General features: G+C 36.9%; 1 protein-coding gene across 1 annotated transcript in view; it reads left to right on the top strand.

Annotated features, from left to right (window-relative positions):
* Positions 1-16,434, top strand: part of golga2 (golgin A2) — a 48,607-nt gene that overhangs the window by 20,008 nt on the left and 12,165 nt on the right. The window contains exons 9-18 of the mRNA XM_056458911.1: positions 588-694; positions 777-835; positions 2,883-3,024; positions 4,781-4,870; positions 5,171-5,278; positions 7,631-7,718; positions 9,416-9,552; positions 10,821-11,039; positions 11,388-11,501; positions 13,578-13,802. Coding sequence (XP_056314886.1) covers positions 588-694; positions 777-835; positions 2,883-3,024; positions 4,781-4,870; positions 5,171-5,278; positions 7,631-7,718; positions 9,416-9,552; positions 10,821-11,039; positions 11,388-11,501; positions 13,578-13,802 — 1,289 coding nt within the window. The remainder of the gene's footprint in view (positions 1-587; positions 695-776; positions 836-2,882; positions 3,025-4,780; positions 4,871-5,170; positions 5,279-7,630; positions 7,719-9,415; positions 9,553-10,820; positions 11,040-11,387; positions 11,502-13,577; positions 13,803-16,434) is intronic.

Below are 16,434 nucleotides of genomic sequence, written 5' to 3'. Positions count from 1 at the left end.
GTGGTGCATGTGTGTCTGTGCATTTGTTTGTGCGCGTTTGTGCGTTTACGTTGTGTGCATGCACACGTGTGTGTGTGTGTGTGTGTGTGTGTGTGTGTGTGTGTGTGTGCGCGCATGCGTATTTGTGTGAGCCTTTGTTTGTGTGTGGATTTGTGTGTTTATGTGTGTCCGTGCCTGTGCGTACATGAATGTACTTGTGTACACATGGGATTGTATGCCTGAGTGCGTGTTTGTGTTTGTGTGTGTTTGTGTGTGTGTGTGTTGTGTGTGTGTGTGTGTGTGTGTGTGTGTGTGTGTGTGTGTGTGTGTGTGTGTGTGTGTTGTGTTGTGTTTACAGCAGAGATATCTAGCATGTCTGAAACTAATGTGTGTGTGTGCGTCTAGCATGTCCGATACTGGTGTGCGTATGGTTGTGAGTGTACGCGTGAGTGTGTGTCTGTGTGTGTGTGTGTGTTTGTGTTTACAGCCGAAATATCTAGCATGTCCGATACTGACCTGTGTGTCTGTGTGTCTGTGTCTGTGTGTCTGTGTGTCTGTGTGTCTGTGTGTGTGTGTGTGTGTGTGTGTGTGTCTGTGTGTGTTTGCAGCAGAGGCAGAGGATCTGAGCTCGCGGCTGCAGGCCACTAAGCAGCGAGTGTCTGAGTTGGAGAGGACGCTATCCTCAGTGTCTACACAACAGAAGCAGCACGAGAGGGTACTGATCCTCCAGTCATTCATCAGTGTGATCATCTGAACATATTAATATGATAATAACCACACGCTTGCTTTTTCTGCAGCACAACAAAGAGCTGGAAAAGGAGAGAGACAGTCTACGGTTAGAGATCATCAGATTTAAGTGAGTCTGTTTTCACTCTTCGTTTATCAGCGCTTGTGGGAATGTAGGTGAAAAGTTTAGAATAATGCACACTTAATGCATCTTTGAGTCTAAAAATGTGAGATCATGGAAATTCAGAAATATCATGCAATTTCAAAAGGTCTATTCTAAACATATATAGGTATATGCAGACCCGTAGCCAGCCTCGTGAAAGGCGTGGTTCTTTTTTTTTCTCAAAAAGTGGATATTTTTGGCCTCATTTAGGCTACTATTTAATTATGAGGTTTAAATACTGCATTTGAGTGACATTTAAGCACTGTTTTAGCTGAAATAGACTGGTCATCACAACCAAAAAAAAGTGCATTTAAAAATTCATGAATAACAAAAATAGCCAAAATAGTCTTCATATTAATTTTAATATCGGTCGCTTTTGGTGCTTCACACCTTTTCATCTGTAATTTTTTGTTTGAAGAATAAGGTCCATGATTTATAATAAAAGTTACTTATTTTTAAACCCATTTAAAACAATACAGTAGCTAAAGATGCCTTCACTTAAGTCAGATTGTAGGTTTTCTTGCACAGCTAGATGTTGGACTCATGAAAAATAATTATGTGCACTGGCAAAAACTGATCAGCTGAAGTCACACAGGCAACCAGAGGATTCCACTTGGTCCTAAAACCGTTTTCGATCAGTTATTTTCACTATTTATGATGGCATAATGGTCAAAATAGGACAAATAAGATCATGTATATGACAAATTCTGGACCTTTGTCAGTGAGGGGTGGGCCTTTCGAACCACCCGAACCACCCCTGGCTACGGGCCTGATATATATGTGTATATGTATGTGTATATATGTATATGTATATATATGTATATGTATGTATATATATATATATATATATATAGATATGTATGTATATATATGTATGTATGTATGTATGTATGTATGTGTGTGTGTGTGTATATATATATATTATGTATATTGTATATTGTACATGTCATGGATTGTCAGGGTTTTTGTCATTTTAAAATTTTACTTTCATCAAAATGTAATTGTTTTCTAGTGCATTCTTTTCTTTATTATTATTATTATTATTATTATATGTATTATTATTATATGTGTAGCACATATTAGGTGGCATAAATGGTTACTGACCAAAATAAAAATATAGCTATTAGATTGAGTTATTTTTTGCCTCTTCAACCTCTTGTTTAAAGTCTTATATTGGTGTAAAGGAATCATTATTTAATGCATCATGTTGTATTAATGTTATAATTTAAACTAGCAAATCAACAAACCTTTTGTTTTAAACCTCTTTTGTGAATTAAATAAGGCAATGCAATCTGCAGTCTGTTCTAACTAGATGTGATGTGATGACACACAATAAATAAAGGGACAAAGCTGATGGAGAATGAATGAATGTTGCTGTCATATAAAGCAGTTAGATAAACAGAAACTTGCCCCGCCTTCCAGCTCTGCTGATTGGTTCACTGATTTGACACTGACATTGAGTGCTGCTGTGTGTAAAAAATAGTGGTCACGTACATGCCTTGTACACTTGGTGTGTTTTCCATTGAAAAATAATGGAAAAGCAGTGCACTGGAATAGATAAATGCATCCTTTGTGGTTTATGCGAACAAAAATACAGAAGCATTTGTTATGAACCATCATTACAATTTAAAATATACGTTTTCTACGTAATTATAATTTAGTATGTAATTTAATTCTTCAGTAATCAGTGTAAAGGCCCTGAAATAAACAAACTAAAATGATGAACAAAATCTGGCTGAAGCAAAGTTCGTTTTGAGTTCACCAACACAACCTTTTTGGTGATCGCACATAAAAGAAGGCGGAGCTCCAGGACAAGCCCATTGATTGCTTAATTGCCAGGGACCAATCACAGCTCAAAGGTGTTTTGGAACCAAAACAAAATCCCCCAAGAAGTTTTCTTTGGTGAGCTGTTTCAAACAAGCTGCTGAAACGAACTCAAGCGATCTTTGGACAGGTTTTGATAATCAGAGGTGTGTGGATTGTGTTGTTTCACTGTGGTGTGTGTGTGTATCAGTAATGTGAGTGAGGAGTCCAGGCAGCAGAGCTCTGAACTGTCCGAGCAGCTGAAGCTGAGAGTGGATGAAAACAGCGCTCTGAAACTGGAGCTGGAGGATCTGCGCAAACGCCTCGAGATGGCAGACGTCATGCTGCAGCAGGTCAGAAAACACCACACGTCTTCTTTATTTTGAAGTTAGAGACAATCAGGTATTATCTTCAACATCAGAATCATTTGTTCAGTCGTCCCCTTGAAGAATATGCCCAAAGTCTCCAGCTTGATCCTGGTCATTGTAATTGAGTTCCTCCTCAGACCCCAGATCTCCAGTTTTGTTTTGGATACACACAGCATTATCAACATATTGTACAACTGTATTTATTGTATGTAGGGTTGCACTAGATGCTTGTTTTTTTTATTTAATATATTTTTATTATTGGATTATTTTTTACTACTACAACTTTTATTATTGTTGTTATTGTTTATCCAAGTATTATTATTTTAAAATATTTTATCTGTAGTCTTCAGCTGCTTTATATTTAAATGAGTTTTTATTGTGTTTTTTGCTTTATATTTTATTTACATTTCATTTTTATTATTAGATTATTTTTATACTATTATTTAGCAAATATATTTTTTGTTGTTGCTTTCATGTAGATGTCTGCAAATTTCCTAATAAAACACGGTAGCGGTCAGTAACTTTGTTGTATTTTGAACATGAGCGAGCGGTCTAACAATATCGCGTTCCTGAGAGAGCGAGAGTGCGAGCGTGCGCATCCATCGTGGTGCTGTGTGTCGCTGGTTATAGTTGTCTGTAGCATACAGCTGGGTGTTTTTTGAGAGGCGTATTTAATCGCTATACATTTTACATTCTTCCTTGGCCCAATATGTACCTGCTATGTGTATAGAAATAATGCTGATATGAAACCCAATCGGTAGTTGGCAAATATAGTGACTGGATATGTTTGTAAATCTGACTGAAAGAGTCAGTGCCTCTCCAGCCACAAACCTCACCGCACGTCACGCGGCACTCATGTCTCATCACAAAGGAGCAAACAAAACTGACATTTAGCCTACAATCCTTGCACAACCTACAGTTTTATCTGTTATCTCTCTCTTTTGGTAGTACCCAATTTAAACATGAGGTTTTGGAAAGTACATCTAAATTTAGCTGGTTGGGTAGAAAATTATTCTAAGCGGGCAGCAGGTGAACAAAGGCTGAATATACTTCGGGAGCGGTCGGGTGCGGAATAAAACCTGGCGGGAGCGCGGCTAAAAATTCAGTCCAGCGCAGACCTCTACTTTCATCTTGGAGTTCTTGTTATTTATTATTACATTAATATTAATAATAATAATAATTTACTATAATTATTTAATTAATTTATCTATCTTAATTTATGTATTAATACTTTAACATCTTTTATCCGTAATCTTCGCTGCAACATATTTAGGTGTGTTTTTGTTGTGGATTGTTCTAGAAGTTCTTGTTTTTTTATTTAAATTTTATTTATTTATTTTTATTATTAGATTATAAAAATTGTTTTGGTATATTGTTATTTTATTAATTATCTTTATTTTTATTTTATCTTTTATCCGTAATGCTAAAATAAAAGTAAAGTGTGTTTTTGATGTTGTTTTTATTCTCTTATTGTTTTTAATATCTTATTTTTTTGTTTTTTTTATTTATATATATATTTTTTTCATTATTAGATTATACATTTATTTGTATATATTTAATTTTATTTAACAATCTTTTATCCGTAATGCTCACTGCAACATATTTAAGTGTGTTTTTGTTGTTTCTTGTGTAATATATTCTAAACAAATGTGTAAATACAACATAAAAAGCACTATACACACACACTGCATGCAGTATAACTAACTTTCTGATTTGCTATTTTGCAATGTTAATCCTCCAGTTCTCCAGTCAGTCTGGTCCTCCATCTGAACACCAGCAGCTCCAGCTCCTCCTGGAGGAAAAACACCAGTTAGAGAGCCACGCAACTCAGGTGTGTGTTGATGATGAAGAAGGCCTGTCAGTCTGGAGCCACGTTCCCATGCATCTATTTTAATGCACGTTTGGGATTATCGTGTAATAAGTGTTTAATGAAAAGGACAAGATGTGCATACGTTTAAAAAATGTACATAAAATCGGCAACACTTATCAATAAGGTTATTAGTTAATGTTAGTTAATGCATTTACTAACATGAACAAACAATGAACAGTATGTTAATTACAGTATTAATGTTGGCGTATGTTAACGAAAACACGAACAACTGCAATAACTAAGTGCGTTAACTATCTGCAGCTGATGGAGTCGGTGGCTCAGCTGCAGGCGGAGAGAGATCAGTACGCTGTACAGATGCAGGAGGACGGACGAGTGTGGAAAGACAAAACAGAGCAGCTCCTGTCTCAGGTACACATCAAACATTTTTGAATAATAACACACATTATATCACGTTTGCTGCATCCTCATTCGCAAATTATCCATCCTAAATAGTATCGAACATAGAATTAGGGTGCTTTCACACCTAGACGTGTGTTTCGGAACCTGGCGTGTTTACCCCATTAGCTCAGTTCATTTAGTCATAAGTAGGGCCAGACAGAATCTGCGGACATTTTGTGCTATTTCTGCGCAGAATTTTGTTAAATATGCAGATTCATGCAAAAATATTATCGGGGTATTGTTGGGTTGTTAGGTTAGGATTGTATTCTAAGGAGGTTCTAATTTCTCTAGCCTTCCCCTTGGGGTGTCAAACAGAACAGAGGAGTGGATCAGGCAGTTAAGGTCAATCAAACTGGTTTATTGAACACTGAAGAGGTGTGTGTATAGACGTGTGTGTGGTTCTATAATGAAACAGAAATAATAAAATAATCAGTATAACATAATTAGACTTCTAGATCATGAATAACATTCACCATATATAATCACAGTACAATATTAGGGTATATGCATCAAGTACAACGCATCATCTGCAAGTCGAGCAGTACACATGATGATATGGTTTCACTTGTGCTATGCAATACAATCAGCACGTTAAAACCGAAAGTGGTCAAAACTGGCAATAAGCCTAGAACAAATTACTTCTTAAAACACTTGTCATGAGTAATTTCTATTGTAATAGCATGATGACATAAACAAGCATGTATAAGACATAATTTACATACAACTAGCGATCTTATGATCATAAACTTGTGCGAGAGCACGTGAATGCGCTGGATGAGCTTAACCCCGTCATTTCTGAATGTCCGCTAATAGCGTATAAACGCCAAATCACGCGATCCTTAGATACTGAAATGAGAACGATTGTCCTTTATATCAAAATATGTACTCACAGCTCGCTAAAGACGCACACAGAGGCACATAGGATGAGGCCATTTCCCATAGCTGCGGGCGTTTCTCTACACAGCTCTGCTTTTTTCTGTGTCATGAGGATGATAGACAGGTATGTCAAGTCCCGCCTCTCCAACAGGTATCATAACTAAAAACTTGAAATATGAAATAAAAGTAATACCTTTTAACTTTTTGTTTTGTTTACTATGCAAATCTAATTAAATCCACTTTATTTGGTAAACAAATAAATTGGTCTCTCATATAATATCTCTACTAAAAGACAGAAAATATGACTTTACAAACTGTATTATAAATGAATGAATATTTTCATATTAGTCAATAATATTACTGAAATTAATTTAAAAACCGAACAAATATAAATACTCAAATAAATAAACAGAATTAATGATGGGCTAAAAATCTGTGGAGTTCTGCATGCGCAGATTCTGTGTGGCCCTAGTCATATGCAAACACAGCAATTGCGCTCTGTTCAGCACCAAAACAATCAGTCAGAGTTCGCCTGAATGAGGTGGTCTCTGCTCGAAACAAACTCTAGAGCAGTTCAGTTGTAGTGAGAAAGCAATACAATCTTACAAACTAATAAACCAGGCTATATCATCGTGTGTTATGGATATGTAATAGGCAAATTCATATATACATGTATGCCTGAAAGCAGACTTGGTGGATCCCAAACCGTAGTATGTTGAAAAGAGGTTTCTGGATGCTTGACTATTTGAGGTAGGAATGTGAAGTGTAGGAGCATCCGTACATTAACCGCTAATATTACCCACAATGCATTGGGTGTTTTATGTGCATTCAATTAGATTTACAAAAAACACGGGTAAAAAGTGTAAACAAACTACAAACATGGCGGACACATGAGACAAATTATGAAGTGGAGAGGCTTCGGTGAAGGTGTTTGAATGACTAATAATTAATATCTAGCCAACTGGAGAATATTAATAACAGTTCACATGTTGTATTTAATCTGCAACAACTACGTGAACTTCTATAAAGACGTGTTTGGACATTAACCTCTGAATGCAGAATTCTGCAAACACCTGCGCAGATTTCTCTGCATGAAAGACTTGTGAATGGCAGATTAACCTGCTGCTGAGTCTATAATACTGTAGGAAATTACACAAGACAGAAATGTGGATGATGTGTCGAGCTGCCACCTGTATTGACAGGTGTCATAACTAAGCAACAGAACGATCCGTTAATGAGTAAGTAGTTTGTACCACAGCTTGCACACTCTTCTGTTACACACTCAAAAGCATGCACTATTTCTTCACCAAACGTTCATGCATTTAGGATGTGGTGTAAGTGTGCGAACTGAGACACAGCATATGCTTCGCTTTGAAACAAGCATGGCTTATATTTAGTAAAGCACACACAGTTGATTTGTCTGTGTTTGTTTATTGTGTATTATAGGTGCGTTTGATGTCAGAGGAGCGAGACGGCACTGCTGCTCAGATTCTGGAGCTGCAGGAGAGGATTATAGAGCTGGAAAACACTGCAGGTACCACCAATATTGAGCATATTTTAAAAATAATTAGTTATAGTCACTAGTTACCTCCCACAAAAAGTCAGTATCTCGTTCACATTATTATTAAAGTAACTATAAATGGACAGACAGTTGTTTAAGAATGTAGATATGTTTACACGGTATAAACTCAACTAAACGTAAACTAACAGTTACATCTCTCTCCAGTGGAAACAATAATTCAGACACTACATGCATTAATTATAATCAGTTATATTTAACATGTTATTCCCATCATTCTGGACAGCGTGCGCACACACACACACACATGCATTAATTATAATCAGTTATATTTAACATGTTATTCCCATCATTCTGGACCACGTGCGCACACACACACACATGCATTAATTATAATCAGTTATATTTAACATGTTATTCCCATCATTCTGGACAGCGTGCGCACACACACACACATGCATTAATTATAATCAGTTATATTTAACATGTTATTCCCATCATTCTGGACAGCGTGCGCACACACCACACACATGCATTAATTATAATCAGTTATATTTAACATGTTATTCCCATCATTCTGGACAGCGTGCGCACACACACACACATGCATTAATTATAATCAGTTATATTTAACATGTTATTCCCATCATTCTGGACAGCGTGCGCACACACACACACACATGCATTAATTATAATCAGTTATATTTAACATGTTATTCCCATCATTCTGGACCACGTGCGCACACACACACACATGCATTAATTATAATCAGTTATATTTAACATGTTATTCCCATCATTCTGGACAGCGTGCGCACACACACACACATGCATTAATTATAATCAGTTATATTTAACATGTTATTCCCATCATTCTGGACAGCGTGCGCACACACACACACATGCATTAATTATAATCAGTTATATTTAACATGTTATTCCCATCATTCTGGACAGCGTGCGCACACACACACACATGCATTAATTATAATCAGTTATATTTAACATGTTATTCCCATCATTCTGGACAGCGTGCGCACACACACACACATGCATTAATTATAATCAGTTATATTTAACATGTTATTCCCATCATTCTGGACAGCGTGCGCACACACACCCACATGCATTAATTATAATCAGTTATATTTAACATGTTATTCCCATCATTCTGGACAGCGTGCGCACACACACACACATGCATTAATTATAATCAGTTATATTTAACATGTTATTCCCATCATTCTGGACAGCGTGCGCACACACACACACATGCATTAATTATAATCAGTTATATTTAACATGTTATTCCCATCATTCTGGACAGCGTGCGCACACACACCCACATGCATTAATTATAATCAGTTATATTTAACATGTTATTCCCATCATTCTGGACAGCGTGCGCACACACACACACATGCATTAATTATAATCAGTTATATTTAACATGTTATTCCCATCATTCTGGACAGCGTGCGCACACACACACACATGCATTAATTATAATCAGTTATATTTAACATGTTATTCCCATCATTGTGGACAACACACACACACATGCATTAATTATAATCAGTTATATTTAACATGTTATTCCCATCATTGTGGACAACACACACACGCACACACTCTTCAGCATCTCTTCAGACAGTAAGATCTGGATGAGCTTTAGAATCAGAACTGATGACGGATCTGGCTTGTGTTTGCAGCTGTGATGAGCACAGAACAGGAGCCGCAGGCCGTGTCTCAGCTCTCGGGGCCCTCAGAGACTGAACTAGCCCTTCAGGAGACCCTCAGCAGCCTTCAGCAGGAGAGAGACGCACTCAGTCTGCAGTTTCAAGCGCAGGTTAGGGACTTTCAGGATTCACACACATGCATTGCAGCGCTCAGCTAAGTTATTACACTGGGTGAGTATGCTAAAAGCTGCATATTTACATATTTAAATGCATTCGAGTAGCACTTACATGGGATTTTAACTTAATTATTTAATTTTAAATTCTAAATTTAAATCAATGTAAGTAATATTTAAATTTAATAAAAATATTAAATTAAGTGGTAACACTTTACAATAATATTGTATTGGTTTATGTTAGTAATTGTATTTAATAAAATGAACAAGCAATGAACAATACCTTTATTACAGTATTAATGTTTGTTATTGTTAGTTAATGAAAATACAGTTGTTCATTTTTAGTTAGTTAAAATAATTATTACTTAATGTTAACAAGCATAAATTAGGATTTTATTAATCATTTAATAATATCATACAGTACAGTGTTTCCTCTTGGATGTTTTCCTGCTGTGGTGGCAGGCCTTTTACACAGATCTACCAACTGCTTATGGCGTTATATCAGTGACAAATGCGGTGAGGGCAGTATTACAAGTCGAGATCGCGTTTGTGTAATACGAGTATGTGAATCTCTTTGCTTGCGCGCCAATTTCCTCTGTTTGTGCACAAAACTTCCTGCACGCTCCCTCAAATATACACTTCCCAAGTGCAGATCTTCTTGTGCGCTCTCAAATAAACACTGCTGAAGTGCGATTTAGTGCGTTTATGTAACGAGTATGTCTCTGACATTTATTAGATTTGCTAGGAATATTTATGAATGTCTCCAGTAGACCTACAGAGCGGCATTAATGCGTCCTGAAGTGAAACGGCTATAAACTCCAGCAGGATAAAGTCATCTATACATTTTAAAGTATTATAAAGCATTATTTATTATCTATCTACATCTATCTATTTTCCTTCAGCTTAGTCCCTTTATTCATCAGGGGTCGCCACAGTGGAATTAACCGCCAACTATTCCAGCATATGTTTTACACAGCAGATGCCCTTCCAGCTGCAACCCATCACTGGAAAACACCCATACACACTCATTTGCCTATAGCGCATGTGTTTGGACTGTGGGTGAAACCGGAGCACCCGGAGGAAACCCACGCCAACACGGGGAGAACATGCAAACTCCACACAGAAATGACCAACTAACCCAGCCGAGGACTTAAACCAGTAACCTTCTTGCTGTGTGGCGTCAGCACTACCCAGTCCACCACCGCGCCCACCCGTAAATGAACATTTTGACTTCAACTGCATGTGTGTGTTTGTGTGTGCTGCAGGTGCGGGACAACGAGCAGCTGAGCCGTCTGGTGCAGGAACAGGAAGTGAAGCTGCAGGAACTGGAGCGGCAGGCTGAACGTACTGCCGAAGACGCTCAGGATCGCCTGCGGATTCTGGAGGACGTCCAGAGCGATAAAGCCACCATTAGCAGAGCTCTGACCCAGAACCGAGAACTCAAAGACCAGCTGGCAGAGCTGCAGAACGGCTTCGTTAAACTGGTGAGCTCTAGACATGCAATCATGTGAAAACGTTTGGACAGCCTATTGAAAATCATGGTTTTCTGTGAGAAAGGGAATAACATAGGGTGTTCAATTTTAAACCACTTTTCAGTGAATTTAGCCTTAAAAGGATCTTAAATCAGAGCAGTCGGTTTTGTAATTTCACTTTCATGGCAGTGAATACTTTAATTTTATTACCTTTAAAGTGAAATAACTGAACAGAAACATAGAACAATACTTATTCATGAGGAAAAGTTCAGATGACTCTGACACTGTCATTTCAGTTTACCCTTAAAAACCTGCAGAAACCCTGTGAATGTGACCTCTGACCTTTGACCTTTTTTTCAGACCAATGAGAACATGGAGCTGACCAGCGCCCTGCAGTCCGAGCAGTACGTGAAGAAGGAGATCGCCCGCAAGATGGGTCAGCTGCAGGAGGATCTGCACAATGCCAAAGAACAGGTGCGTGTGTGTATGCATGCTTGTTATGCGTGTGTGTGCGCGTGCATGTCTCTGTGCGTGTTTAGGGTTTATAACAGAGAACCACAGGGCCTTTAAGTTAATGAGAATACATGAACAATTACAATTAAAATAAATGCAGTGAAGGAATCAATAAATTAATTAAAAAAAAAAACATAAAATATAATAGAAAATAGAAAAAATATATAATATTATAAAAAAATAACATTACAAAAAATAATAAATTACTTTAATTTAAATAATATAATATAAAATAATATACAACTAAATTTAAAATAAAATATAAAAAATTAAGTAATGCATACTTGTGTATTTAATCAATCAAATCTAATAAAATAAAATATTATAATAAAGATAATCTTTGTATAACTGCGAATTCGCCTGTTTTTACTTTTGTTTTGATGCACTACACCGTTTTCATTTACCGACAGAACATAAGTTAAATATATGTACATGTATGACATATTTACACCTTTAATATCTGTGAAATCCAAACATTTTTTAGCTCATCGTTTATCTATTCATCTAATAGAGTCTATTTATTTACTTGTGTAAATGTGTGTAAATATCTGTTTGTTCAGTTTTTATATTAAAGGTGCAGTATGTCAGTTTGACACCCAGTGGTTGATCTAGGTATTGCACTCCTGGATCAAAACAAACGCAAGTGCAGGTTGCCAGATTGGGGACAGGAGCGAGTGATATAAACTGAGTTCTGAATAACAGGGACACGCTACTGAAAGAATATTTTTCATATTAACAGGAGTTTTGTCCTAACCAATACCTCAAATTGATATTTTAGAAACGGTTTCTGTTTCTCACAGGAGAACAACAGAAAACTGACACTGATCAGCTCAGGTACAGCTCATGTGCTTTATTCAGAGTTAAATGCTAATAATGTGAGTCTGAATGCCATTTCACATCACATTTATTGCCATATAATGAAAGCAGCAGCAGATAGTTCAGCTCAGATCTGGAAAATAAAATAAACCGTTTGAGATTGAACTTTATAACTAAACATGTAATTCAGCATCTACATTTAATCATGTTAAAAACCTTTAATATGTATTAAATAGATTATAAACCTTACCATTTTGCTGGAGTGCAGTGAGTGCACTATTCTGTGCTTCTGAATGGCTGCATTTACATTTGTGTCGTGTTTTGTCTGGTGCAAACAGCCAAATTGCTCATCACTGTGTATCTCGTCACATAGCATGTTGTTAGGACATGGGATTACAATGTAACAGGCTCATCTAATGTTTACTTTCATAATGTGTATATATTTATAATTTGCTAATTAATAACCTCATGTGGAACTCTGAATCTGCATCTCATTTTTGAGCCTGCTACTGTCCACCGGAGGTCGCATTTCAGTCACGGACGCATGCTTTCAGAGCCTTCCTGACTGAATGAATTAAGTACGCTGTTTGCTACCAAGGCAAGCCGGATGCTGAAATATAATTGGCTAAACTGGCAGTGGGCGGGTTATATGACAAAGACAGGCGTTCCGGCACGTAACTCACATTATCAAAGCAGAATATCTGACTTCAGCATTGTTTCAGATAAACAAGAATGTTCACTGAGCATGTTTCTGAATATCTGCAAACATATTATGGTGTATTTATGATTTAGAAGAGTCAAAAACGTACATACAGAACTTTTAAGTTCAGTAATATTATTAACTAATATGCAAATGTTAAAGGATTTATGTACAATACAGTTTTTAGGTAAAACATTTTTTTAAATAAGCTTGTTTTGGTCTTGTAGTAGATGTATTATACAAGAGACTTGCTTTGTTTACCAAACAAGTGGATCTAATTGCATTTGTATTGTAAACATTAAATAAAAGTTAAAAAGTGATTATTTTTTATTTAATGTTTCAAGTTTGTTACTATACTGCTAAAACCATTCAGCATAAATCTGCTGATTATTATTATTATTATTATTATTATTATTATTTTTATTTTTTTTAATAACAAAATTCTGTGCAAAACTGGCACAAAATGCCTGCAGATTCTGTCTGTGCCTGATTATAAATGTTGACGTGTTTTTCTCCATCAGCTGCTGGAGAGCTCGTCTGATCTGGCGTCAGTGCAGGAGCAGCGGGATCAGTATCTGGCTCATCTGCAGCAGTACAGCGCTGGATATCAGCAGCTGCTGGTGGAGCGAGAGCATCTGCAGAAGCAGTTCCTGCAGCAGACGCAGCTGATGGACCGACTGCAGCACGACGAGGTGCAGGGCAAAGTGCAGCTGGAGCAGAGCCACATGCAGCTGCAGGAGGTGCAGGTAAATCAACACGGCACTGCACTAGCTACACTGTAAGAATATCAGTTAATGAACCGTTTGCATATTTTCTGACTCACAAGTGTCTTTCTGGTGGTGAATTGCATTATGGGATGTTGAAATCTCCTTCAGACATTTTAGACGTCTGAAATAGTATAATGTATAAGGAATAATATCTAGAGAAATAAGTCTGTAAAGTAACAGAAAATGTGCTGCAGTTTATTATGAGATTTCTGTAGCATAATACACAACACCAACCCAGACAATATAGCACTGCAAACTATTAAACGTGCAGAAACGTCACTTTTTCACACTTTTAAAGGTTAAAAGTTGTTGGAAGAAGGATCAAGCTCCCATAATGCAGTTCATAAGCTGAAAAAAGTGGAAAAAATAAAAACATGAACCCAAAAGAGCACATGTCACTCCGCTACTCACCCGTTTGCACTGGCTGCCAGTTGCTGCCCGCATCAAATTCAAAGCTCTGATGTTTGCTTACAAAGCGACCTCTGGCTGTGCTCCTTCGTATTTGCTCTCACTTCTGCAGATATATGTGCCCTCCAGAAACTTGCGTTCTGGGAATGAACGTCGCTTCGTGGTTCCATCCCTAAGAGGGAAGAAATCACTTTCCCGAACTCTCACATTCAATCTGCCCAGTTGGTGGAATGAACTCCCTAACTACATCAGAACAGCAGAGTCACTTGCTGTCTTCAAGAAACCACTAAAAACGCAACTGTTTAGTCTCCACTTTCCTTCCTAATCTGCAACTGCCTCTCTGGCTATACCACTAACTGTGCCCTCTCTCTCTCTCTCAAAAAAAAACAACATTACTAATGCTTTGCTTCTTAGACTTTACACACCTGAAACTTGTCTATAGCGCTTGTTCACTGCTGCTCTTATAGTTGTGTAAACTGCTTCCTTGTCCTCATTTGTAAGTCGCTTTGGATAAAAGCGTCTGCTAAATGACTAAATGTAAATGTAAAACACGGAAAATTGCTAATTTACAGATATTTACAGCATATGTTTCCATCCATCTGTTTTAATGCATTTTAGGCTCAATCCCAATTCTATTTTTGTACCTCTTCCCCTTGGCCCTTGAAACCGTGTGTGAAGGGGAAGGGCTTCAAAATGTACCCCTCAGAAATGGGACAGCACTACAGCATCATATGTCATCACGATCTCTTGCTTCATGTGAGATCAGATGATCGCGACTGCTGTAGTTATCCCAGTTGTGTTATGTTTTGGTATTTATCTTCAGGAAATCACTGAAGGCATATATTATGTTATCACAACCATATAATGTGGCGATGAGATCTGTACTGTGCATTTACACAGTGGCCATATTCATCTATGTAAACAACATTAACATTATACCAGACACTGTAAACAGCCCATTCTCAGCCACTAGACTATTCTGAAAGGGAATTCGAGTGTCAGGATGTTGTGGGACTGCTGTACAGGAGTTATTATTAGGGATTATAGATAGCCAAATTTAGTGGTTTTTATTTTATATATATTTTAAGCATGACAGTACATCATGAACGCGGTTATGAATATAATAAAACATGTGCTTGTTTGTTGTAAAAATTCATAATAATGACTAAAAATATGAATGTGTGCCTCTCCTTACTTCTGGTACATTTTCATAGCCCTTGGTTTCGAGTGTGCTCCTAAATTCCTCCATCAGAGATGAGACCTTTTATCAACATTTACATTTTAAACAAGTGGCAAGAGGAGTGGGATGCATTGGAAAATAATAAATTGCATGAAATCCAACCTTAAATCTTAAACCGAATTTTAAGACTAGATTTGATGAAGTTATTTTTAGCAGGTGTCGTATTGGGCATACAAGATTAACCCATGTGTTTTTGCTCAAAGATGAAGACCCACATTTTACTGGACTGTCCTGCTTTTAATGATTCTAGATGACTTTTTAATGAAATGAACTCTCTTAAGGACATTTTTAACAAAGTGACACCAGAAAAGACTTTAGAATTCTTATCATATATTAACACTAAACATCTTATTTAACTTGTGTATTCATTTGTTTGTTGTTCTTAATTGTTTATTTAATATTGGAATGTTCTTGCCATGAAAATAGCCTTGGTTGCTGACATGGCAATAAATCAAAAATACATTACATCACATTCAAGTGTGCTCCTGAAAAATCTCAGTTTCAAGCTAAAGAGAATTGAGACACCCCTACCCCTCATTTGGCACATTCACTTAAAGGGGTAGCGGTGTCCTGATTCTCTTTAGCTTGAAACTGAGATTTTTCAGTAGCACACTCGAATGTAATGTAATGTATTTTTGATTTATTGCCATACATGATTATTATTGCATACAAAATGCTTGATGGAAATGCCAAGATGCACATAAGTTTAGAAAGGTTTTTATGCACACAGCTCAATAGGATAAACTTCATATTTGATATGAACAATGCTCATAAACTATGATTGAACCACATTTAGTGAATAAATTGTTTTGTGTGCACTAAAAACGCCATGTAATGTTGTTATGAGTGATCATGTGACAATAAAAATGTGTGATTGGATGCATTAATGCTGGTTTGCAGTAGGGCTGCACGATTTGGGAAAAAGTATCACATTGCGATTATTAAGGTAAAATTGCGATTTGC

This window comes from Danio aesculapii, chromosome 5 (assembly GCF_903798145.1).
Source record: "Danio aesculapii chromosome 5, fDanAes4.1, whole genome shotgun sequence".
In the NCBI taxonomy this organism is placed as follows: domain Eukaryota; kingdom Metazoa; phylum Chordata; class Actinopteri; order Cypriniformes; family Danionidae; genus Danio; species Danio aesculapii.
The sequence above is the reverse complement of the archived record's forward strand: the minus strand, read 5'-3'. Positions and strand labels throughout refer to the sequence as shown.